The following is a 26446-nucleotide window of genomic DNA, read 5'->3' as shown; positions in this document are numbered from 1 at the left end:
GTGAAGCCAGAATCAAAGAGCCGGAGAGGAGAGGAGAGGAGAGGAAGATGCCAGAGATAGAAATGGGCAGGGAGGTGTGTGTGTGTGTGTTGGTGGTGGTGGTGGTGGTGGTTGTTGGGGGGTAAAGATCGTGGGCCTGTCATCTTTTTCCGCTGTCCCTCTTCCGTCCCTGTGGCGAGGCTGTAAAAGAAGGGGGGGGCAGCGAGGAAAGACAGCACGACAGGGTCCCTTCCTCCATCCTTTCATCTGTGTTTATTCTTGTTCCTGTCATCAAATATTTAAACGCTTCTCTCTGTCTGTCTGCGGGAGCTCGCCAGGAGACACGCACTCGCCACCGCGGTTTAATCCGTCCGTCCTTATTTCTCGGGGACGTCAGTTGGGCGGATAGCTCCCACTGATTTCACCTGTGTTGACTTACCTTCATCTCAAACTGTCACCACCCTCCCCACACACACACACACACACACACACACACCTTCCTGTCTCCTCATCAGCCTCTCTGGACCTCCCTTTTCCCTGTCCCCTCTGTTTCTGCTGCTGTACAACTCCATCTCTGCCCTTGTGTGCAGGAATGGGAGACATGGCAGTGTCCAACTCCATTGGCAGCAACGTGTTTGACATCTTGGTGGGGCTTGGTCTCCCCTGGGCCCTGAAGACTCTGGCTATCAACTATGGCTCTGATGTAAGTAGCTCACTCCTCTGCGGTCACATGATCCCAATTAAATAGGATTTAATATATTTAAAGAACATTGCAAGAGTCAGACATTATATCAAAAGAGGACCTTCCCATGCCTGTATTTCCAGCAGATTGGATTATTGTAATGGTCTATTCACAGGGCCTTCCAAAACTTAAGTCTTATTCAAATTACAACAGTTCTAAAATCCTAACACTGGCTCCAAGTCACCCAGAGAATCACCCAGGTACATCTCTGACATGCTTGTGCTTTATAACCCTTCATAAGTCAGTTCTACAAGTTCTAGAGGTCTAGAGGTCATCTGGTCTCTTCATCTCATTTTATTTAACTTGTATACATTGTTTAATCACTCTGTAAAGCACTTTGAGTAGCCGGACCGAATGATATGATTGGTCAGAGTTTTCACAGAATATTATGAGAATGGAATAATGATTGGTTTCTCTAACATTGCCATTACCTTATTAATAGAATTTTAACCTAAACAAAAAAAATGTGTAAAAATGTAACAAAGGTAAGGGGCTTTAAGTGGCAGAGAAATAAGCATGAACCGAGGCTGTAAGGGATGTGAGCGTGGTAATAAGTGTGTGTGTGTGTGTGTGTGTGTGTGTGTGTGTGTGTGTGTGTGTGTGTGTGTGTGTGTGTGTGTGTGTGTGTGTGTGTGTGTGTGTGTGTGTGTGTGTGTGTGTGTGTGTGTGGAGAGAATGAGTGTGGAATTAGTTGCCGAGTTAATGGATTGATGATGAAGCAGCTGGGTTCTATACTGCATCACGTCAAATTATCACACAAATAAATGAAATTAGTGGTTTCGTGTTGTACAGACAGGTCGAACAAGCCAGACTTGTTTTTTTATTTTTTTGCAAATATAGTGAATTTCTCTCTCTTTTTTTTTTTTCTATAAATAAAAGCATAATTTGAACATTACCTTCTCAGAGATTGATGTGGGATCTTTATCAGTTGTCTGAACCACCTCAGCAGACTGCAGTTCTACTCAGATCTCCTTCTTTATCAGTTTCAACATGTAACAGTGATTCAATGCAGCATCAGTGAATTAAACAGAATGAATGGGGGTTGAATAAATACAAGTAAGTAGTTGTGTGTATTAAATCAGTTGGAAATGATTGAGAATATGTCCAGTAACAGTAGTAGAAGGATGTTTGACCTGTTAATTCCTCATAATAGTGTAGTAGTCATAGTAATGTTTCACTCATTCTCTTCTTGCAGATCAAACTAAACAGCAAAGGACTGATCTTCTCTGTTGGGCTCCTGCTAGCGTCTGTGTTTATGACGGTGAGTATATAACTTCATATCACATCTTTATTATCACAAGATCCAGAAACAAGATAAAAATCAGCCCAGGACTTTTGACTCAGATCAGACTACCAAAACTCACCTGTAGATACACCCGTACACAAACAGCCAAAATTCTCTATTTTAAAGATGTGTCCTCTCACTGTCCAGCTGCCAAAATCCAGATGGAAGAAGTTCTGAGTTGATCAGAACATACATATTCATCTGAGTCTCCTTTAATTATTACTCTGTGTTCCTGGCAATTAAAACTTTAAAGCAGCTGCAAGATTTTCACACTTTTTTGCTGAGTTTTTGCCTCTCACACAACATAAACACTGGACGAATTAGAGTACTTGGATTACCTTTTTCAAGTAACAAGTTAGGTACGCAATTTAAGTACTCAGTTGTTAAATTACATTTTCAAAAATGGTTGTATGTTTTTGTTTGTTTTGGGTTTTTTTTTTACCAACTATTCCTGTAGCTACCTTTTTGCCACAAGAAATTAAAATGCCATGAATTTGCACTGTTACTACTTTTTTGGCAGGCAGGCACCTGGCTACGTGCTACGGTTATATCACTGCGTGTGTACGGCAGCTCAGAAGGGACAGCATTCACTTTGTGGAAATATTCACATTATTTTTAATTTATGGGAGGAAATAAGGACAAGAACATTTATAGTAACAAGGGCCAGACTTGGCTGTGTGATGATGGTACAGTCATTATATTTAAAGGAGGTCTGGACTAAAACAACATGAGGAATCACACAGGGGTTTTCATTTTCAGTAACGATAAAGTACTCCAACCAGTTACTTTTCTCAGAAGGTAATGCGATAATGTAACTAGTTACTTTTAAAAGTAACATTCCCCAACACTGGTGCAGATATGCTGGAGCTGTATGTATAATTCTCCTGGAAAAGAGGCTTGAGGTGATTATCAATCACAGATAACACAGTGCAAGACTGCTGTGATAAAAGATGCAAATAAAACATTATTGATGGTGTTTAAAAGTTCATAGTTGACATATGAAATAGTAATTTGAATTTTTTGGTCAACATTTTTTATCATTAACATCATCACATTATTTCTGGTAAAATATCCGATTTTGTAAAGGAAATTGTAGGGGATTTTAGAGTCAGTGCATTATAATACAGTCCATTTTAAATACCAACATTATTATGGAAATAATTGATCTTCTCTCTCTCTATCTGTGTAATAATCAATCTACCTGTCTCTCCACCCTCCTTGTCTGTCTGTCTCTCTGTCTGTGTGTCCAGGTCATGGGAGTCCACCTCAACAACTGGACATTGGACAAGCGTCTGGGTTACGTGTGTCTCGTCCTCTACTCTGTCTTCGTGTGCTTCTCCTGCCTCATCGAGTACAACATTTTCACCTTTGTCAACCTGCCAACCTGTCGGGATGACTGAGACACATGCACACACATACACACAAACACATATACATATACTGATGTAATATGTGCAGCACACACACTCACACTAGAAGTGGTGGTTGCAAGGAATTCCAAGTCAGGTGAAGTATTGAAATAGATGTCCGACCACAGAATGAGTACCAGAAAGTATAATTCTAAAAATCGAATCATCGGGAAGAATTATTTTACAAATACCATTAGACACAAGTTTCACACAGTTTCCTGCTTCTTGTCTCTTTTTGTGAGAAGAAGTCCCACTCTGTTCTCTTTTTTTTGGTTTCTTAATCATCGATGCCCGTCTTTCTGCTCAGTGCAATATGGAGCTGCTCTGGTGTGTGCTCACACACGGGATTGATGACAGGAGCAGAGATGGGAATGACTGACTAGTGACAAGCCCTCACACAGGACAGCATGGAGGACGACAGCAGCAGCAGCAACAAAAAAAACCTCTTTGTCAAACCACTGCGTGCTTCTGACGTGAGGACTTTATTTTGACTCCCCATATTTTAGGTGTGATGAAGTTTTAATGTTTACTAGCTGCTAACCTTTCCTGACAGGAAACGTGGGTCTTTTAGATCTACAAGTTGAGAATAATAATGACAAAAGCAATGATGTATGTGGGGTGTGTGGGGGAGTGGGGGGGAGGGGGAGGGGGCTTGTTTAGGTCTGTGGCGCACAGGAGGAAGATTTGCTGAGCGCTCGTTTTTTTTTAAAACAAATTTAGGGCCACGAGTTAGTCTTCAGGCAAAATAACAGAATCTGTTCTGCAGATGAGCACATTTTTCAAACACCATTATCTTAGGACTATTTACTGTATATTTCAGTTATAGGTTCATCATTAAGTCTGCTGAGTGCATATTTTCCAATTATGTTGTTTTCGCTGAACATTTTCACACATACAAGTCTTAGAGTGGAAAAAAAAAACACAAGCAGGGTATTATCCAGTCACCTTTTTATAAATTAACTTTAAAAAAGCATCACAGCTGTAGCTTCTATGTTTTGTATTGAAGATTAATTGACTTTATGGATAGAATTTTTTCTTTTCTTTTCCTTCTGTAAATAGTACTCCTCTGTAAATACCTCCAGATATCCTATTTATTATTTATTCATGTCATACGCACATTTCTCCTCCGGCACAAAAACACCCGAGCTGGTTTATTTATGGACCCAGGGTCGCTGAAATCCACACCCAAGAGAGAGAAAAAAAAAACATCTTTTCAGGTGACCACCAGTGTACAGGCGAGCACAGTTCTGTCTCGAGGTATTTCGTCTTGTTGACTTTATTAATGACCCGATTTAGATGCACAGTGTGTGGATGTTAAAATCAAACTTGCACTGAAGAACTTTAACAAGCTTCAACAGGGAGACCTCTGCTCTCTCTAACTGTTTCTCCTCCAAATGCATGCTGATTATAAGGATGGCTACCTTGTAAAATGAAGCAGGTTTCTATGAAATTGTTACATCAATGAGCAGATGATGGGGTTTTTCTTGGGGGGCGTGGGGGAGGGAGGGTTTGTCGTGGAGAGATCTTGTATTCCGTGCTGCCACCTAACTTACCTATCTTACAACAGATAATGAACCGCTGCTTTTTCCTCTTTTCAAAAGACGCTGACCAAATAAACACCAAACAGTGGCGGTAACATTTCAAACACTAGCCAAGCTAATTGGAGGAGGTGTTTCCTCTTTTGGTGGATGGATGTCCTGCTTCATTCCTCTGGGGTCCTAAAGAGGAAGTGAGGTATTTAAAAGTGGTAGCATGGTAGAAGTAGACTAAAGATGCAATATAAAGCATCAGGACTTTTATCCCAACTGGAATACTTTAAAAAATGTTGGGGTTACTTTATTTTTATCCAGGAGTTCTTTGTATTTTGTAATGCCTAATGTCTAGATTTGTCCAGATATGGTAGGTTTGTGGTACATAAATATTCCTACTAGTTTTTAGAGCATGTATAACGTGGTTCGTGAACCCTACGGGGGATTTTATTCCACTATGGGAGTCGAGGCACGCCAGCGGAGCCGCACTTATTCCTCAAAGACTTCCACCAGTGCAAGAGTGAACACTCGTCTGTCAGCCTGTCGATTCTCACACAGTATCCATCTAAATGTCAACTTTTCCTCCTGATAGGTTCATTTGAAATGTCAAGTGCCCTACTCTTTTTTTTCTCTCTCTTTTTTTTTTCCTGATGAGGGAAGACCATTCAAAACAAGACTAGATCTGATTTATTTCAGGTACATTGTTAATTTATTGACCACTAATATAAAATATCAAATTTGAGAAATGTTTTTTTTTGTCTTTCGAATGTAAAAATATTTCATGTTGCTTTTGTTTATATATCATACAGATTTATTTATTTCAGAGACACAGGCAGAGTCCTCTGTGCTATGACCGGAAAACAGGGTTTAAATGTGTTTTGAATCTTATGTAATGCAATAACTATGAGCTTACATATATGTAAATATGCCGCTTTAATGATCAAAGACAAATTTATAATAGAGTTTAAAGAGATGTATACAATGATGTCTGTCAATGTGTGACACTGTAACAGCTTGTCATTCATTTAAAAAATGATTTATTGACTATACAAAGAATCAAAAACAGGACTGTTACTAAGATACTGAGAGAGCCTTGCATCTCTCATCATCACCATGGCCAGTTTTACCACACAGCATAATCAAATTACTACTAAGACAAAAACGGTTCAATCATTATTAAAAATAGATTGTGTTGATAATGTCTGCAAGTAATTTTCTTTATCATAAACTCGTCATATCAGGGTGGAAATGCTACTACACTGCACTGATCAAAGACATAGCTTTTAAAGATAACACTGATGTTTTTTTGGTAATACTTTATTTTACATGTTCATGGTCATTTCTCACAAAGTTTCCCAGAAAGAGTGATGCAATCTGGTAATAATTAAAGAGCAAATAGATACAACGTTCCATCACAGTACAGGAAATACCAACTTGTTCATTCGAGTTTTCAAGGAAGAAAATTATGTGGTTGTTCTAAATTTGCATTGAGTTAAGCAATTGCCAATTTGCAGAGGGATTCCTAAACCCATTTCTGCCAAGCGTCTGGATAAAACAAATGAGATGTAAACACTGGTCCTCACAAGAAAAATGACAGTATAGCTCTAAAATTCAAGCTGGCAGAAACAACCTATAGTTACATTTCCGCCATCTAGTGGCCAATGTAATTATAGCCTGGAGAAATCCTGATGATGTCATATGTGGTTACTGATGGCAAAAAGTGGCCTTTGCTCTGGGACACCACTGTTCGTTTCCAGTTTCTCTGGATCAGTGGTCTCCAACTCTGCTGCTGGAGAGCTACTGCCCTGCATGTTTTAGGTATCTCTCTAAACTTGTCAAGGGGCTTGATAATGAGTTAATTATTAGAATCAGTCAATCAATTATTAGAAACCATAGCATAATTATACTATAAAACTCATATGGGTGGTCTTTTGGTCCGCATCCATCCTATAGAAGGTGCTGAAATAATTCATATATGTTGTTTTGGGATTCATTGGAAATAGACTTATTCTGTCGTTTTCGTATTAGGATGTGTTGTATGTAAATCATGACAAAATAAAATAAAAGACTTTGTCCAGAAGTTGCAAAGATGAAATAATGAGGTAGTAAGTCAAAATTGTGAGACTCTGACTGAATTATGAGATGCTAATTCAAAATATTAACTATATCATAGTTTGCTTTGTCAAGTCAAAAATTAGACTAACTATCTAATTTATTTATCTGAAACATTATAGTTATACATCAGTTTCTTTCTGGGAAATTATTGGGAAACCTGGGGACATATAAAGTGTTTTAGTTTTTTCTTCCAAAATTTGACAGTACTTTGAAACTCAAAACAGTTCAAAGCTGTTTTTCAAAACATCAGCAGTGACCTGGAAGATATCAAGAAGTGGATCTTTTAAAGTTTGTAGCATTCCCAGCTCAAAGCAGTGTCTACCACTAGCCACATGCTCTCTACTGCTCAGTTTTGGTAGGGTGACTAAGATACAGATATTTACAGTATTCTACCTAATACAAGAATATGCCTGTTGAAGAAAATCACTGACAACAAGGCATCATCTTTTAGTATATTCAAGTATTATCAGTATCTGTATAATCCAGGGCATTTTTATTTTTGGTTTATCATATACAGCAGAAATATCTGTATCGTGCACTTTACCATCAAAATAACTGATGATTTGGTTCAATATTTTCTGTGCTGCTAATCACTGCATGTACCTAATACCTAAACATAGGGTACCATGTCTTTGAAACTAACCAAACTACCAAAAGATGCTCATGTTTTGAAAAGAGGCGTCTTGTAGAGGATATTTCTAGATAATTTGTGATATTCACATGGGTGATATATTGCTGATGTACATATGTATATAAATAGGTGTAAATGTATTTATATATTTTTTGTCTCAATCTGTATATCTGTTGAATATATTTTCATAGATCCTAGGTCTCCCTTGTACTCCCCTTTGTGTTGATGTGTTTGAGACCTTACTTGCATGGAGATATTTCAATATAAATTATTTATGATAAATCTTAATGTACTTTGGGATGAGAGTCCAACGAATTTTAGATGGCACTGGATTTAGTTTGAACTGGATATCCTAGATGACTGCATGTTGTTGCTAGTACTTAGGATATAAGAGTGAGGAGAGTGAGGGTGTTTGCAGATGATGCGTTTCTCTACGTATCCAAGCTTTACCTCTTCCTACACAAGAAACTTTTCAGCTGAATAGTTTACTTTGTGTTTAGATGTTTCAAATGTAATTTTAGAGATCATTTTGCTACCTAAGCATTAATAAAGTTGTCTTTGCTTAAGGTAACACGACTTGTAGAATTTTTCTTGACCATTATGTTGATATGCATGTGGATAAAGGAAACAAGTTGTGAACACATTGAGAAATCATCACCTCATCAGGACCAACTGAAATGAAACTGCCTTCTTTCTACTACATACATACATACATACATCCATACTTTATCTGCTGTGTAAATCACTTGTCCTGTGTTCTTCTTTAAGAAAGCATCAGAAACCTAAAGGGAGATATTTATTTTTTAAATTATTTGATTTCTTGATGGTGCCCCCTCATTTTTCATAATTTAAATTAAATACCATTCCACCATCTGCTTACAGCTGATGAGCTGAAGTTGATTTCCATGCAGCGCATCTTGCATAAAGTGGTAATGTTGTGTTCTACCATCGGCAGAGCAGAGTCACACTGAGCCTGACAGCATCCTGCTACACAGCACAAAAAACACAGACTCTGAACAACAACCAACAGGCCCAGAGAATGGGGGGGGGGGCTGCTGCTGGGTTGTCTATAGCAAGGGCCAATGACTTTTGACATGATAAAAAAAATTATAATAATACTAAAGAAAAACAAGATTAAATAACCCCAGGCTAATAGTCTGTATGTGGCCAAAAAACACACAAAAAGTTGAGTTGAACTTTTTGCGACGAAAATCTCTTTACTCTTCAAACCCATTTGAGAAAATACTCCTTTTATATGAATTTAGATAAAGAGAATGAAGGGTTGAATACAGAAGGCTGCTATAGGACTGTTGAATGGCTTTGTCAGAGCAAATAAAACCAAGGAGCCCCCGGACAAAACATCCCATGAGCCAGTGAACTTCCATAGAAGCTGTTCAGTAAAACACATCAGCCATCATTCGTCCTCTATGCCGTGGCGTGCAGAGGCTGTAGCATTTCAGCAGTGAACAGGGAGGCTAGATCTGTCCTTAGATGCTCTCTGGACTGCAAAGACAAAGTGGGAGAGAGACATTATCATAGACAACACCTCCGACCCCTGCAGAGTGCCCTGTGCTGCTACAAGAGCAATGAGTGTCCAGCTGTTAACAGACCTATCAGCACACATGAGGCACTTTTCCCTCCTCCTGATTCCATTTCATCAATTACCATTTCTGTTCTTAATCATTTTTTGCAATTTCCTCAATTTGTTTTCAGTGACATTTTGTGTCTCAATAGACTTTGTTGTTACTATTTATTTTCTATGTGTGTATAGTATGTAGAATATTTTATATTAAGTAGATCCTCCTAATGTGTGGTATATTATAGTAATCTTGTTTTTTAAAGGTTACCTATCTATACTGTGCATCTGTTATTGTGATTCCTGTGCTTCTGTGACATTTCAGTTTCCCTTCATGGGATAAATAAAGATGATCTTATCTGAAATACAGAGAGCTTTCTAATGTGTCAACTAGGATTAATTCATAAGTCTGCTCACTAGCTGAGGACAGGTGGAACAAGTATCACCAGATCCACTGATGGTAGAAAGATATGAGGCATGAGCACCATCTAGTGGGGACAGAAAATAAGTGCATCAAAATGTAACAAAGGGCAAGATTGATCGTCCGATAAAATGCAAAAGTCAGGTGTGTAGTTATTTTTCCAACATTTATTAAGTGCAAAAGAATATTTATGATATCATTCAATGACACGAAGGATGCACATGATGTGTTGACACCATAACGAATATTACAGACATGGAAAAGCCATCTGTGAAAAATCCCTGCACAGATACATATAAATACTTTGCTTTATCAAAGACAGTTAGATTACCAATAACATGGTAGTATGAGTCAATTCTTTGAACAGTTGGCCCCCAGAGGTTATACATGGTGAGCTAGGTACAGGTTATATACAGGATGATACATGACTGCCATCCAGAAGCTCTCAAATTTCCTTCAGCCTTTCACTTTCCTCTCATCTTTCTGCCAACCACACCTCAAACATTTACATTACACGCAGTGTTGGGGAGACCTTAACTACAATTTGCTGTAACTTGCTGGTAGTTAAACTATATTCATATTTTTTGCTGCGTCAAGTATTTCAACTACTTTTTGGGTCATTTTTTGTAGTTTAACTCAATTTACAAACTACAATATTGGCCAATAATATGAAAATTGTTTTTATTAAAAAAAAAAGACCTATATAATATACATTTTATTTTACCATTATTGTGTTCCAGAAGTCTCTTTGAAAAAAGGCATGAATCATGTCATGACATGCCAACATTGTTGTTCAATACACACTGACCTAGAATATATCTGCCTCTTTGTATTTTTTATTACATTTTTTGTTGACTGATTTACATTTCTGATTTACATGTGGGTATTGGGGTAGGATTTTCGTTTTCTCTTTATATTACCCAACATGTCTATAAATTACCTAACATGTCTATAGATTACCCAACATGTCTATAAATTACCCAACATGTCTATAGATTACCCAACATGTCTATAAATTACCCTACCTGTCTATGGTGAACCTACAGTATGTTGACCAGCTTTTTTTCTTTAAAAAAATAAATCTGAGTTGAGAGGCATATTTCTGCTGGCATGTGAATTTTTTGTAGGCTATTATATTTAGTTTCATATAACCCACATGTTGATTTATTTAACGCTGAGTTAAATGAGTATAATGAGTATAAGTAGTTGCTAACGCTACTTTTTTTAGCTGTAGTTTTACAAACTACATTTCTCCAGGGGTAGAAATGGTAGTTTGTTCAAACTACTGTCAGGCTGAACTACATGTAGTTTTACAAGCTACGCATGCAAAGTAGCTTCCCCAACACTGATTACACGTCAATGTAAAACAGGAATGAACAGTTCAACTCATTCAGTAAATAAACAGCATTTAAATTAAATTTCCCAACAACTGAACATTTAAAATTCATTAGAAAATGTCAAATTTCAAGTATTTTATTGACTGACAGTACTGAGTTCAATACTGATGTAAATGTCTGTATTGTAATATTCCCTCTTCTGTTCAATGTCCCCTTACATACTTTTGTCTTTCCACATAATTACAAGAGCCATACAGCATGTTTCAATGTGTGTGACCTCAGACCAGCTAACAGGTCCACACATCCTTTATATAACTGGCCACAACTTTTTTTATTTTTCTCACCAGGATAAAAACCTTTCATATTAGTCAGTAGTACAGAGACCTTATTGGAACTGTAATATGGCAGCCAGCCACAGGATCCAGTTGTTCCTGTGTCACATTTTGTAACTGGATGGGAAATATGCCCTTACACAATATCTACAACATCTTTCATATCTCCAGGATAATCAGTAAATATATAAATGAATGTTACTGTTTTCAACACTGGCAGATCTGCCTGTTTCTAACATTACAATTAAACACAATCTACATGCTGCTACAATATGTGACTAACTCTAAAAATGTTAATCCTTGAGAATATTTCATAAAAAATACCATATTTGACACTGTTTCTCACCAACATTTACCTGCAATAGCCATTCACTGTAGGGCTGCAACTACAGATTATTTTAATCATTGATTCAGTTCAGATCAGACCAACAGTCCAAAAATTAACTTACTTTGACGTCAGAGAAAGAAAAGCTCCAATTGAGAACCAAGAAACATCAAATGTTTGCTTAAAACATTCGTTAAAAAGTCTTACTGGTTGATCAATTATCAAAATTGACTCTGTATGTAAGCATTTGTTCATATTTGAACTTTCATTGTGAATGCTGCTAACAAATGTGCAACTTTTTACTCAGGTAATGCTCTACTTTGAAAGCAAAAGGGAAAAGCCAGTGGCTGGTGACTAATGGGCCACAAACCAGTAGCCACCGCATAGATGCGATTGGGGAAAAAAACAATTAAAAAAAACAACCTTCCTATGGGAGTCAATACAGAAAAGGAAGCACTGTTAGTTTTGAGAATGAGGCAGCCAGGTAAACACATTTGGAAATCTTTTGTTTGTATTTTTTTTTTTTTTACCATTCCTCTGTATGTTATTGTAAGTTTTTGTTTAGTTTCTGGGGTGTATTTTCATGGTTTCTGCTGCTGTTTGCAGTTGTATCTGTTTAGCTGAGTTCTTCCTATATTCCATTTTATGTTTCAAATGGAGCTCTGGAAAAATATTACAGAAACATACGTGTTATGTATACCAGCCACCACTGGGTGTCGCTATATTCATCTGAACAAACAATCTAAAGGATTAACAAGTTCAACACAAACAACAAAATAACAGTTTACCAGCAACTGTAACAAGTAAATCATAATTCTATCTACAGTATCACCTAAATAAACTATGTGTTATATTTAAAGTGATTGATGGAAGATTAATCTCATGCATATCTGAGATCGGGTTTCCCTCTATGTAATCTAAAGGTAGCAAAGTGTTGCTCTGATGCCAAATCTGCATCAGGTCACATATATAGCCAAGGAATTAAAAACAAACTCCATCTTTGTCATTTCCTTCCCTCCTTTCTTCCTTTCCTCTTTCACCCGTGTCTGTCAGACAAAACTTTCCACAGAGGGGATGCTGACTGAGACAGACTATCATTCAAAAGGAGAAGTCAGGCTTTGTAAAGACTGGCACGGCACAGCGTTGAACCCAACACAGTCAACGTGCCAGCCTGTTTACTGTAGGCCTCATGGAGCCATGTTTGTCAAAGATAATGGGCGATACTGTCACACACCCCGTTCAGACCTCTTAACCTTCAAGTCATATAGATATGGAGTTTCCATTGAGGTTGCTGCTAGGCAGGCTGAGGCTCAGACTCGGCCTGAGGCCTGGCTGGGAGGGGGAGGTCGACATGTCCGTGCTGAAGTCATCTTGGTTGGACTGGGGGTCAGAGGTCACAGTGAGGTTGTTGAGGTTGGGTGCAGGATCGTGGGGAGCTGATGACGAGGAGTCGCTGTTGGCTATGCGGCGGAAGACAAAATGGAAGGGAGCTCCCTGCTGGCGGCTATGGAGCTCGGCCTTGATCTTCTGAGGGTGGGTGTCCGGAGCCAGCTGCTGGCTGCTGCTTTCTATTAGAAGGAATAGGCCGTAGTTCTCAGGGTCCGACACTTTGAACTTACGAGCGCACAGCTGGCACACCTCATCCACGGTGGCATAAGGTCGGACCTGTAAAGTCTTTGCAGTACAGCCGCTGTCCAGTGACTGCAGTGCCACCCGCAGGTAGTTCTGAGGAACAATCAGAATAAAAAGTCAGACACACACTGGCAGGGCACTGGTCCAACATGTTTGGCTGGCACAGACATTAAAGATGTTAAAATCTACATTCATTTAATTTAAACACAATTCATTAAAAAACACTCCCTTCTGTCTATGCTCATAGCAATTAGTGGATACTTGAACATTTGTACCATGTCTCTTTTGAGTCATTGTCCTCTAACAGTTGGCCCACTTTCAAGTCACTTTGGATAAATGGCAAAATGTGAATGTAAATTGCATCTCCCAATACCCACAAAACAATCTTTGATGCTCCAGTGGATCACAGCCAATCTCATCACTCATTACTGTTTTTCAAAGGTAGATGGCTAAAATGGTTCAGATCATACAGACAGAAAAACTGTGCGAGAACCAGTTCTCTGATTAAATTCTTAAGTATTACCACCATAACATAGTTACCAATACGGGTGGAGTGAGAGAGTAAACTTGGGTATTTTTAGACACACTGTGTTGCACATAGTTCATTTTTTACTTCATCATGTCATGTTTGCTTTGCTCTAATGTTTGTTCATTAAAACGTTTAAAAAGTTCTGAACATAAAATATTGAAAAAAGAAAAAATAACAGTAAATGTAAAGAAAAAAAAATTCACTATATTAGTGAGGATACTTACATACAGGCAAGAAACTCAACAACCCCCTTTTTATGTTTAACTGACTACTGTAATTTAGAAACAATAAATTGGAAGCAGCACTTTAAATACTGACACTGGTGAGTAAATTCAGGATGTATCAATAAGTGTTCATTTCCTTACGGTTAGGACACAATGGCTTCATGTTTCATGGTCTGGCACAAACTCAAGAACCTCAGCTACTGGAATCTGTAATTGCCTCGGTTTCATTATAATCTTACAATCAATCAATCAATCTGAAACTAACCATAATGAAATGTTAAAATCCAGGTGATGGTGCTTTTGTCTTTTGTAATCTTAAGAACGAACCATGTAAACCATCCACGCACTTTCAGGCCAAGTTTCCTTGAAGTATGACTGAGCTCTTACCTGGAAGTCATCAATGGACGGTGCAGATCGCTGGGTGGTGCGTCGGCGGTGCCACTGGTGGAGCGTATCTCTGGTTTCAGAGCTCAGCACCCTGGCTGCCTGCTCCTCCTGGAAGTTTCTGATCAGGGACATTGCTCCGTAGGCGCTGGTCAGGTAGTAGCCACCTGGACATGAACACAACGGGGTAGAGGGTTTACAATATGGACACTGAAGGAGGCTCGAGTACCTCTTAGCATATGTTGCATTTTTTGCATCAGAGCGTGGAGTGTTTACAGTGGAGGTTTAAACAAACACACCTTCTCCGTGAAGCAGTGAAGGGTCCAGCAGCTCCATCATGTAAAGTATCTCATTGTCCAGCTGAGGCATGTCGCACTGGGCCAACACGTAGGTCAACATGGGCAGGAAGTCATCAGCACCGTACAGACGACCTGTCAGACATGATTGTGAACAACTGTGTCACCCCTACTGATTACTGTGTCTATGATTATTCTTTATTTATTAATAAGTAGTTAGTGTACTGTCTCTACCTGAATTGTCTTCCATGATGGTGTAGATGAGTTTGCAGACCCTCAGCAGCATGGTGACCTTCTTTTCCGGCGAGTACAGCTTACACATGGTTTGGAACTTGTGCCTAATCTTCTCTATGGCCACGGGGTCAGGGGGCAGCGCGTCGGCCACACCCATTTCCTGTGGCTGCCGAGCCCTCGCCAGCGACAGGTTCTCCTTCAGCTCCTGCCACGCCCCGCTGCGCACCTGGAACTCCTGCAGGGCCACGCTCACCACCGGCTTGAGGGGCTTCAGGACGCACTTGTGCATGGCCTTCTCCAAGACTCCGTCTGATAAGGAGGAGGAAACAGGTGAGCTACGTGGAAACTACATGTGACCATCGCTAAGATTCTACCGCTACTTTTATTGAGGTGATTCAAACTCTGTAAGCTCTGCTCCTACATGAACACACCATTTCCTCGAAAAGTTGGAACAGATTTGAAGTAGGTAGGGCTCAGTTGGGTTATTAGATGTCATGTACTTTCGTGCAACAAACAGGATGAAGCACTTGACCCATATCCACAGTCCTTTTTTTGTTTTTTTGTATTAAACTTTTTATAAATAATAACTAAGAATGTTTTTTAGCTCAACTTTAACATTGATTGTTGCTTATTTTGCCACAAAAAAAGTATGTCTTTATTAATTGCCAAATCTTATTTGTGATTTATTAGACCAGGTGATTCTCATCTGAATCCTGCCGCTGGATATTTCGGTGCATGCAACCTTTGTTTGTTTTATAAGTACTGTTTGATGAATATCCAGTAAAAGCAATACATCATACAACTGATAAGAAGATCTGAGGAAACATAAACTATTGTTTTCTTTCTGGCATCCACCAGATAGATGTGATGGGAATGAAGTGGATTCCTGATTGATGGGGAGGCTGAATACATAGACCAGAGTGAGCCACAGAGTTCAACAATGGCAAGAAATCACAGAAGATTACAGGAATGAAGTATAGCATTCATTCAGGGAAAAGTCGTACTGCAATGCTATTAAAACCTGGGCCCAACCCTTCCTTCCATACTCTGATATCTAAGCAAACAGCAGTCAACCTCAGATAACAACTGTAAAACACTTCCATAGGTCACTCTAAATAGGATCTATGATTGTTGGCCTGTTGGTAGTTTGAGGTCATTTCATTTCAGTGCAAACACGCATGTCAGCCTTTCATTCCTTATCAGTTTTGTTGTTCAAACTGTGAGTCACAGTAGTGTAAATACCGGAGACGGTCAAGGTCAGATCACTACTTTTTTTGCCTCTTGTTTTGTCATTTGTGAAAACCAAACCTCCCATTGTTCATTCACTTCAATCGAAGACGAGGAAAGTTGACTGTGTTGTTGTTGTTTGAGCTGGATAACCCGCAGTGAAGCGCACGGTGTGTGTGTCCACACTGTGACACTGTCGACATCAGCTTTTACAAGCTCAGCCCATGCAGTCTAACTAACACAAACCATGATATCATAATACAGACAGGATGGAAGCAAACCACAGCACTGCTGAATAAGGACCATGTGTTAGTGCCGTCTGTGTGTTGCTGACTTTCCTCCAGAATACGACGAAGTCAGCAGTTTTTTTTTTTCTTTGGCTGAGCACATCTGCAGATTTGACTTTCCACCACAGCCAGCATCTGCCATTTAGATAAACCAATTTCTGTCATTCTCGTCAATATGGATTCTTAAATTTCACCTCCATTGCTCTTCTGGATGGAAAATGTCTTGTGCTGCTGTCTCCTGATAGCTCTGCTGGCACCAGACCAGACAGCTGAGGGTGAGGTGATATGCATTAGGGCATGGCTCTCGTGCCAGGCTCTCACAAACAGCACAGGCTTACTTCCTCATTCAGATACTGAATGAGTTTCCAGTAAGGAAGGTTAGCATGTTTAACTGGCATCAGCACCGTTCGCGTTGTTTTTTTTTAGTTACTTTTCGCTGGTGCTGATAGTGAATTTGATGATGCTGACAGTTCAGAGTTATTATCAGCTCGTTTTGTTTTTCCTGGTGACAGAAACAGAAACTACCCATGGCTCTGACTAGATCAACAGAAAGAAGTCCAGCATTTATATAATTCCAAATAAAACTATGTTGCAGAACAAGACAAGATTTCAAATGCTAGTATAGTACACAAAAAGATGTTATTTGCTGTGATTCCTGCCACAGCCTGCAGTTGTTGTTGTTATGGTTCAAATTTGGCATAAATGATTCGTTGGCTGTTATAATAGTTGCTAATTGTTTATCAACTTATCTATTAATGGACCACAGAGTAAAGGGGCAGTGATGAATAAGGAAACTAGTAATCGACATATAATTGATAAGTAGAGCAGCTCTTATTTTTAGCATTATTTCCCCTGTAATGTTTCTCCAGGAGCTCAGTAATCACTCGACCCCCCCCATAGTTGCAACATTCCTCACTCTGTGCTCTGCTCATGTAATGCTAATAGTGTCCAGATTTACAGCCATGCAAATTGGACTCCTCAACAGGAGTCCGAGATAATTTGCCCTGAAGTAAAAAATCACTGGAGAGGAAAAGCCAAGGGTCTATGCTGACCTCTCATTACTTCATTCTTCGTCCTGTTTTGGCTTCAAATTGAATTGATACATCTAGCATACATGGCACCAGGACTTCACCTTTAGATAAAATGGCTATATGTTATCAGTTCGCAGACTGATCATCAGTTCCCAGAAAACACAGAAGAATCAGTCTGCTTAAAGGCGACTAATCAGCCAAGGACAGTCCAAACAGGCACTTCTAACAGGGCCTCTTCCCGCTTGGTATAAACATCCTCTGACCAAACATCCTCCCTTTTCCGATCTAGCCTCTAACCAAACATCTGTAACAGACAGTTGTACCATTAAGGGACACATGTAAGCGGTAATCCTCACGCATGCTTTTTATTTATCTCTGTTGTCACGACTGACATTACAGCTGGACTGTAATGTTATTTCCATTTGATTTTTTTTTTTTATCGCACTTTCAACTGTGCCAATTATCTTATAGAAAATGCAAATGTAAAACAATTACAAGCTGACAGAATCACAGTAAAGCACAGACAAACTAACATCCACACACACGTGTACACATGCAGAGAAAAGCAAAGACATGTAGACAATGAGTCTGTGTCTCCTTGAGGTAAAAAAATAGCCTGGTGTAATCACAAGGAGAGGTGTGTCTATCTGATCTGTCACTGCACCAAGAAGCTCTCCTGATACATACATCCCTAAAAATAGCCTTTTCTACCCCTGGGTCACACAAACAGGCAAATCCAGGTTGACAGATCCAGAGCTTAGAGGTCACTGTGTTCATTAGTAATTAAAGAAGGGTGTACTCTCTCCGCTGAGTTTTGCGTCATCGGACTTTTCTGTTTGGCTCACAGGAAAGGTGGAAAAACTAGCTGGGAAATTCCAACAGCTGCACAAAAAGAGACAACTTGTTATCCTTTTTTTGCTGTCAAAACTTTCTTGTTAAATTACTGTTCATTCTTTTATGAATTGAATTTTTTTTCTTTGTCCAAAAGGTCTGATTCATCAGAACAGGTTAGTGTCAAAGTTTGGTGTTATGCAAAAGCTACAGTCTGTGGTAGTTACTTCTTTGTAGGTAAGGAAGAAACATGAGGAAGCTAATGTGGGTTGTTGGCCAAAGTCAGTAAGTAACAACTCACTGTTAAAGACTTCTAGCCTCTGTGACCAAGAACTTTGCACAAGTTTTATTGGCTTATTAGTGGGAAGCTTTTTACTTTCAAGCCAATATGTCAGACCCTCTAACACAAATACAGCTAACCAAAGGTCTTATCCAGCTGTTGATATTGTCATAATCCACAAGCACTTTATAAAAAAGCACCACAAACACAGTTTCGTGAATTCAAGTTGGCTCAAGCAGATCTGCTGGAGGACAGCCTCGCTGTGTGGGCTGAGCGGAATACAAGGAACTTTGTTCTGAACCCCCTCCGCTTCCCTCACCCCGCTTCAACATCCTGGACCCACACAGACACATGGTTGGGTTGTTGAGTGAGTGCAAGACGAACAACAACAACATCATTTTCCATATTTTAAACTTTGTGTTTGTCTCCTTTGAAAATGTGTGGTACTACTCACAGGATTCCTTCCATTGCCACATCACAGCTGCCCAGATGTGACGATGTTTATGCACATTTTTTTTGTTTTCAGCTCTAGATTTACTGAATGTCGAAAAAGTTGCATTACACTTCTTGTTATGTATGGCATCTTTACAGTAAAGTGAACATATTGTGTGTGCAAATATCATCCCTCGTTTACATGAATACTGCATCAGAGCACCATCAGTCCAACTCAAAATACTGGCACGTCACTTTAAAGCAAGCAGAGTGGTAGAGGAAGAGCTTTGGAGACAGGGAGGAAGGAAAAGAAACACAGCAACGGAGACTAAATGCAAAGAGAGTGTCAGAGAGAGACAGACTGGGACAGAAAGTGGAGGGGGCTTGCCTCAAATCCTCTCACTCTGATTGGAGACTGGATATAAAAGAAGTGGAGCTGGAGTAAGACAGGGATTGCACGACCTGGCAAACAGCCATTCAGATGCATCTGGGCCAGTGGGCCTTTGAGCCGAACAGAAAACACTCTATGAAGCTGCCACAACAAAATATTGTGCAATAATTCCAAGAAGTAAAACCACAGCAGTTACCAGTGTGTCATCCCCATGCTAATAGGCCAGTCAGACAACAGGCACAGGGGGGGGGGGGGGGGGGTCTGACCATGACACAAGACATACAGGCATTTTAAAAATGTTGTTTTCATTTTTCCTTTAGTGGTTGTGAATTAAACATCTCCCAAGTCCAAACAGTGGATTGTTTCTTCACCTAGCTGTGCTGCATACATGTTTGTGTTCTTCTGTTTTGTTTTTGTTTTGCTTGGCTTTTTTTTGGGGGGGGGATCAAATGCCCTAACTGGAATCAAAATGAAGTTGCTGCCACCCGATGCTCCTTGTTTGGATTTTCTGTCATCTATTCAGTTTTTACTTGTTTTTCAAAATTGTATGAAAACTGTCACTTTCCTGGAAAAGAACTTCTAAACATTAGACATTCAGACCTGAACATGTTACAACTTACCCGTGTACACGTCACTGCTGTCATCTATACAGATAGCACATCTAAAGATCAGATAACAGATACCGACACTGCCACCACGTTCAGGTTCAGTAAAACTGTTAAACAGTATCTAGTAATATCTGACTACTAATAACTGTGAGAAAAAGAAACATTAAAATATTGATTATTTAATATCGGTTTGTGCTATGTGATTAGTTCTACCGATAAAAAAAAAAAGAAAAGAAACATTTTCTGATCAGCTCATCAGTTTATAATTATAGCCCTCCGGTGAACTATTTGGACGAGGCCAGTAGGAACAGGTTGGTTCAACAGCCGCCTTCCTCCTGAGATAAAAACACTCTTTGTTCCCTCTGTGTACACGTTACTCTGTCCAAGTTCTAATGCAGCCACTGAATCTCGGCCTAAAAGATTCACGCTGCTCTTCCGGCAGGTGTGTGTGCTCTTAAATATCTATGTTGTTGTGTGCGTTTTTTTCTTTTCATGTTGCAACCTTAGCATAGTAAGATACGACACAGGATGAACACATGGCAATACAAGGGAGTTGCAAATATGAGTATTGTATTACAGGAGTTTTGAAGCCTTTGAAATTTTTCACTAGTCCTCAAATTTTGAAAATGATTTACATACAACTAACTGAAATTAACCTGATCACACACACACACACACACACACACACACACACACACACACACACACACACACACACACACACACACACACACACGTGAGGACAAGTTTTTAAATGTCATCACTGCTAAAATATTGAAGTGAAACTGCTGCATCTACATTAAATACACTTTCTGTGACATAGTGTTTCCACAAAACTTAACATGTCTCCATGAATACATTACACACTTCCTAAAAATAATCACCCAGCAACCCTCCCTGCTGAGTTGAAGACCAGGTCATAATGTTTGAAACGTAGAAATGTTGCAATCATAGTCTGAGCATGTCAGCAGTAATAAAGGAGTAGACCGAACTTTTAGGCACAAAATTACCCACAATTACTAATATTTAAAGCATTAAACTAATGTTGTTTTCCACAGTGAGGTAACAGTGATAATTTCGAGGCACAAGCTGTTGCTTGTAAAACTAGAGAAATAGCAAGGGTGACGAAACAGAGCAGAGAGCTAGACTAAAAGAAGAAGAAACTAGATTCATTCCACACTCACCAATCTGGTCTTCAGGGATTAGGCTCTCGATTGGTGGCTCCAGCTCGGAGCTCTGTCGCAGGTAGCTCTTCATCTGGGTGATAAACTGGCGGAGAGTCTGCAGCAGCTCCAGCCCGGAGGCGTAGCCCTGCCCAGCCTGGTTGCCTGCAGCCTCACTCATGTAACTCAGATAGTCCTGAACCAGGCCGCCGAAGTACGAGCCTTTGTCCCTGGACAGCTCCAGCACCTTGCGGATAGCCCTCTTTTCGGGTGTCAGCAGCGAGTTGAAAACGCCACTCATCTTGCGCAGGTGCCCACGCAGAGCTTTCTGGAGGATCAAAGCACTGGCACTGGGGCGACGCTTTGTGCGGTGCCCCGGCGGCACCATGGTCAGGTCCTGGTCTTGGTCCTGGTCACTCTCCAGGCTGACCCCATAGTCAGGCTCTTCTTCGTCCTCATCGTCCTCATCGTCGTCGTCTTCCTCCATGCTGGAGTAAGGCAGGTGGCGTGGGGGAAGGGAGAGGGGTAAGTGGATGTTAAAGTCATCCACAGTGGGGGGGTTGGGGTCATGGAGAGGAGGAAGGAAGAAGGCAGAGGACTGAGAGAATTCCAGAGAGTCAGAGGAATCTGTGGAAAGACTCATGTCGCTCAGTCGCTGTCCGCCCCCACTGCATTCCACTCCTGCTTCTTCTTCTCCTGCTCGCACCTCTGCTGGCTTGCTGGTTGTCAGCAGAGAAGGCTCTGGAGGACTGCAGCAGTGTTCAGAGGTGGTTGTGGTAGCATTCCGCTGAAACCGCTTGGCCTTACTGAGGGCCTCCTCAATAGTCTTGTCCTCCAGTGCTAGGTGGCACTGAGCATCCTCCAGGCTGGATGATGGTGAGGCTTTGGGCCGACGTGGAGAGGAGGACAGAGATGATAGAGAGAGGGGTATGGAGGGCCGGGGGATAGATATGGGTGAGCTGATGCTCAGTCTTTTAGGCGGGGAGGATGAAGGGCTGATGCTTAGTGAGGAGCCCAGACGAGAAAGGAGGCTGCTGCCCCTCTCCCTCTCCTCCACCTTCTCCTTGGAGATGTTGATCCAGGAGATCTTCTCAGGCATGCTGCGCTGTCGGACAGGAGGGCCTGAGCGTTGTGGCACCAAACGAGGTGGGGGAGGACGAGGGGGTGGGGACCGTGACACGGTATCTGTATCACTTTGCTTCTGGCTGCCGCTGTTTTTACTGTTATTGTCTTGTAGCTCTGTGTTTCCCTGCAGGTTGCTTAGGCTTGACTGCTTGCTGTCATCGAGCTCTGAGCCACAGACTTCAGGGCTGTCGTGACAAGAGGGTTGAGTGTACTTGTTGCTGGTTTCTTGGCTGCTGCTGTTGCTGTTGCTAGCGGTTTCCTCCCTCAGGTCCTTCTTCGCTGTGCTAGAAGGATTGGAGTTGGTGCTCTGGTCACCGTCTGGTTGGTGAACCTTTATGAAGAGGGGGTTGATGAAACAAAGTGCTCCGTTGGATTGGCAACACTCAAGCTCAGATGGCGTGCGAGTGTGAAGCCGAGGGCGCCCTGGGGTGGTTGCCAAGGAGACAGGTCTCTGGGCAGGGGGGGGTGGCCTGTCGGGAACAGCTGTTGCGGACAACGAGGCTGAACCCTTCCTACTGCGGCACAACTTTGTATCCCAGAAGCCTGTGTGAGAATGAGAAAAATTATTGGATGTGTATTACATGGGTATGGTGTGATACAATACATAAGTATCAAATTAATAAGCCTGGTTTTCATCCCTTCAGTAACCAGGGGTTAGTGTGTGGATTATAGCCAACATTAGCCTGACCAAACCTGGACCCCTGATTCAGTGGCTGTACATAGCTGATAAGCCTGTATAGTTTGGTATGCAGCCTTTCTTAGTAAGCTTTAAGAACCAGATCATTTTAGGCTCAATAGTATAAGTTAGTCAGATGTTGTGTCTACTGATGTTGTGTTTAAGTACCTGCCGTTACTAAACAACCAAAACCGCTTGTATCTTTCTGGTTTTTATTGACAGTAAGGAACCAACATTGGCTCACAATCCAACCAGGTGTCGTAACGTCCTTGGACAGAATGTGTCCTTTAGAGCTGATTGGTTATTTCTTTTCAAATGACCTGTGGTGCGTTTGCAGCACTGGAAAAAAGTGCATCCCAGCGAATATGCACTGTGACAGTGTTGCTTTTGGTTTGAACGTATTTGTTGCATGTCAATTACAAATAATTAATTTGTGCATGCCAAAGTCGCAATTTCTGAACGGCCCCTAATTCCATTATATATTGGGTCAAGAGAGGATTACAAATTCTAGGGTTTGGCTGTGTTGCTAACAGGTTGAGCCCAGCTCATACAGTTAGCATCACTGAAATAATCAGTCAGCCCTGACAAAGATTTCTTCTTTCTCTCTTTGAAAAAAGCACCATTAAACAGTCATTTGTGAAGACATCGACTAGGTATGTCTATTACTGAAGGTGATCAAAAACGTACTGACGGGCAAATCCTTCTCGCTACAGTGTTCAAGCAGCCTCTCATTGCAGATTCTGCTCCGAAGCAATGGTAAAAGGTATTTCTCACTGACATGTGCAGTTGCAGTTCAGTTGGAGAAATACTGACATATAGCCTTTGTGTTATTTTTGATTACTTTGTTACCATTTGCAAACATTGACAGCTTTGTAAAGTTAGAATTACAGTTTTTTTAAATGAGTAGAAAGAAATGTTATATTATGTGTTATATAGCATGACTCAAAAACTCACATACATATTGAACAATGTTTTGCGTATCATTACGTCCCAATGGTGAAACTGTCAGTCATCAGCTATTTGTGTAGTGCGGTTCTTAGGGCAAAGGTCCCTTTATAGAGTCAAACCAAATTGCTTTACTACACTGAACTTTACTAATGAACTGCATTTCTGACAGGGGACAATTAACTGTACCATGATTCACATAACACTGTTTACATTATACCAACTTAGTGTATACTCTTTCACCTAGAGCAAAATCAGATAATATATATATATATAATATAGTATCTCTCTACAGCTTTGAGTATGAAAAATGCTATTTCTTCTAATGTTCTATAAAAAAGCATATACATCAATTTCCTCTACTCGGCTCCCAGTGACTCAATACAAGTCCTGCAATTACAGCCCATCTATAAATACCTCTAAATGCTACTCAGAGTAAAATCACTGCTGTTTATTTTTGCATACTGAGAGGCTCAGCCTTTAAAGGGAGCTATCGAGAGAGAAAAATAGGACCAAACAATTTTAACACAAGCATTTGTTGAACCTTTAGAGCCCGAGCCGTACCAGACAGAGCAAAACAAGACAGGCATGCACGAGTGGAAACAATACCACATGAGGAATACTAGTGCCAGACACAGAGCAACTCCTTCGCAGGACCACAGAGCAGAACAGAGAGGGCAACAATACTTACTGTGATCCAAAGCTCGATGACACACACACAGCTGTTGATTTCAGACTGGATCTAGATCTCTCTACAGTTTGGAGGGTTTTTGCAGAGGACACAAAGCCGTGTCTCCACAAGCCGAAACTCAACTGGCTTCTTTGGCTCACTCACACTCGATCTCTATTATGACTCACTCATGCTAAAGTGTGTGTAGGCGGACTGTTAGCACAGTATCCCCGCCTCCTCACTCCCACCCCGCCCTCTTTCCACTGAAGTTGCCTGGTCTCTTTCTCTGTTCTCTCTCTTTGGCAAAGAAACAGAAGTTTTTCCCATTTCCCTCCTACTCTACTCTTGTTTACTTTCTCTTCTAAAATCTCTTCTAATTTCCTCTCTTGCATGCTGTGATTGTGCAACTTATTACTGAATCATTAGATACAAGATAAAGATATTTCATAGTTTTTTCACATTTAATCTCAAGGAATCAATTTGATTACTCAGTAACACATATAAAAAGCATGTTCACACAAGTGTAAGCAAGGCACAACAAAGCCCTGCTGTACAAATACACACACACTCACATATATGGGTCAATGACGTATAAGGATTTTCAACAACTCAATTTTAAATAATAAAAACAAGCATATCTAATGCAGTAGTTCAAACATTCAGAATGTTGTGTACCTGACAATTCATATTACAATTTGAAAGTGATTTTAGTGGGTTTTTTCAAGATTAATTGGCACTGGCCTGAAAAAAAAGTCATTTGGTGCGACCATGATTCATCTTGAAATATTTTATATAAATAAAAGACCATCATTTACAAAGATTTAAAAAAAAATGCAAATACTTTGTTTCCAAACACTTTATATTACTGAAAACTTGTAAAAAAAAGATGTGAAGCATGTTAACTAAATTAATTTATTTCAAGATGAATCGTGGTCGCACCACATGACTCTTTTTAAAGGCCAGTGCCAATTAATCTTGAAAAACCCACTAAAATCACTTAATTTCAAATGTATAATATGGAGCTTCAGTTACACAACATTCTGAATGTTTGAACTACTGCATTAGATATGCTTGTTTTTATTATTCTACAATTGAGTTGTTCCAAATCCTTATACGTCATTGACCCATATACTGTACACCTGGGACTCTTAGCCTAGAGGAATGTGGTTTGGTGTGGTTGATGTAGGAACTGGGAAAGTCAATGGCCACTTGTAGAGGGAAGTGACAGCTAAACTGAAACAGAAATAGTCACAACTACCACACTGTTACAGAACTGCAAATATTAAAAAAACCGAATTACAGACTTGGGATGTGCCAGTACAAAATTTAATGCAACTATTATTATGGCCAAAATATCAGGATAATCATCAAACATTACTGTAATACTACAGTAAGTGTTATAATATTGTAAAATCACTTTATACCATGATCATCTTGGGGGAAACAGTTGTCATAGAACCAAAAAACAACCACTTGTTATCACTTTATGAGTAAGTCAAATGAATAAACTAAATAATAATGTGCTGGATGTTTTGGTTCTTTCAAAGTCAGAGTTATGATCTGACCCATCTGTGTAAAAGTCTTTCTGGAGTGGAAGAACTTTTAATTGTGTGTTACCTGCTGGGTGGTAATAGTTAAAAGGCAGAACAACGATTGATTGAACACGACACTAACCACTAGCACCACTCACCCGTCTGCACACCCAACTCTTCATCACTACTAACAAACACCACAGCGGCACATGTGATGTGTAGGGCCTCTCCACTAATAGTTCACCAACCAAGAGTTTTAATCGACCAA

At 40.2% G+C, this 26446-nt stretch overlaps 2 protein-coding genes across 3 annotated transcripts in view; one reads left to right on the top strand and one right to left on the bottom strand.

The window, feature by feature from the left end:
- Positions 1-3406, top strand: part of slc24a3 (solute carrier family 24 member 3) — a 90985-nt gene extending 87579 nt beyond the window's left edge. Inside the window, exons 15-17 of the mRNA XM_062430323.1 lie at positions 570-682; positions 1917-1982; positions 3257-3406. Of these exons, the coding sequence (XP_062286307.1) occupies positions 570-682; positions 1917-1982; positions 3257-3406 (329 nt within the window). The remainder of the gene's footprint in view (positions 1-569; positions 683-1916; positions 1983-3256) is intronic.
- A 6441-nt stretch (positions 3407-9847) lies between these two features.
- rin2a (Ras and Rab interactor 2a) overlaps positions 9848-26446 on the bottom strand; it is a 55306-nt gene continuing 38707 nt past the window's right edge. Inside the window, exons 8-13 of one of the 2 annotated variants that reach the window (XR_009927015.1) lie at positions 21252-22898; positions 14981-15289; positions 14750-14881; positions 14454-14617; positions 10688-13406; positions 9848-10627 (exon numbers count right to left, since the gene is read on the bottom strand). Coding sequence is in view for 1 of the 2 variants with exons in the window: in XM_062430132.1 (XP_062286116.1) it covers positions 12942-13406; positions 14454-14617; positions 14750-14881; positions 14981-15289; positions 21252-22898 (2717 nt within the window). In the remaining variant the exon portion in view is untranslated. Of the gene's footprint in view, positions 10628-10674; positions 13407-14453; positions 14618-14749; positions 14882-14980; positions 15290-21251; positions 22899-26446 lie in introns of those variants that run through there. The other variant, XM_062430132.1, reaches the window with a different exon arrangement.

This window comes from Scomber scombrus, chromosome 12 (genome assembly GCF_963691925.1).
Source record: "Scomber scombrus chromosome 12, fScoSco1.1, whole genome shotgun sequence".
NCBI lineage: Eukaryota > Metazoa > Chordata > Actinopteri > Scombriformes > Scombridae > Scomber > Scomber scombrus.
The sequence above is the reverse complement of the archived record's forward strand: the minus strand, read 5'-3'. Positions and strand labels throughout refer to the sequence as shown.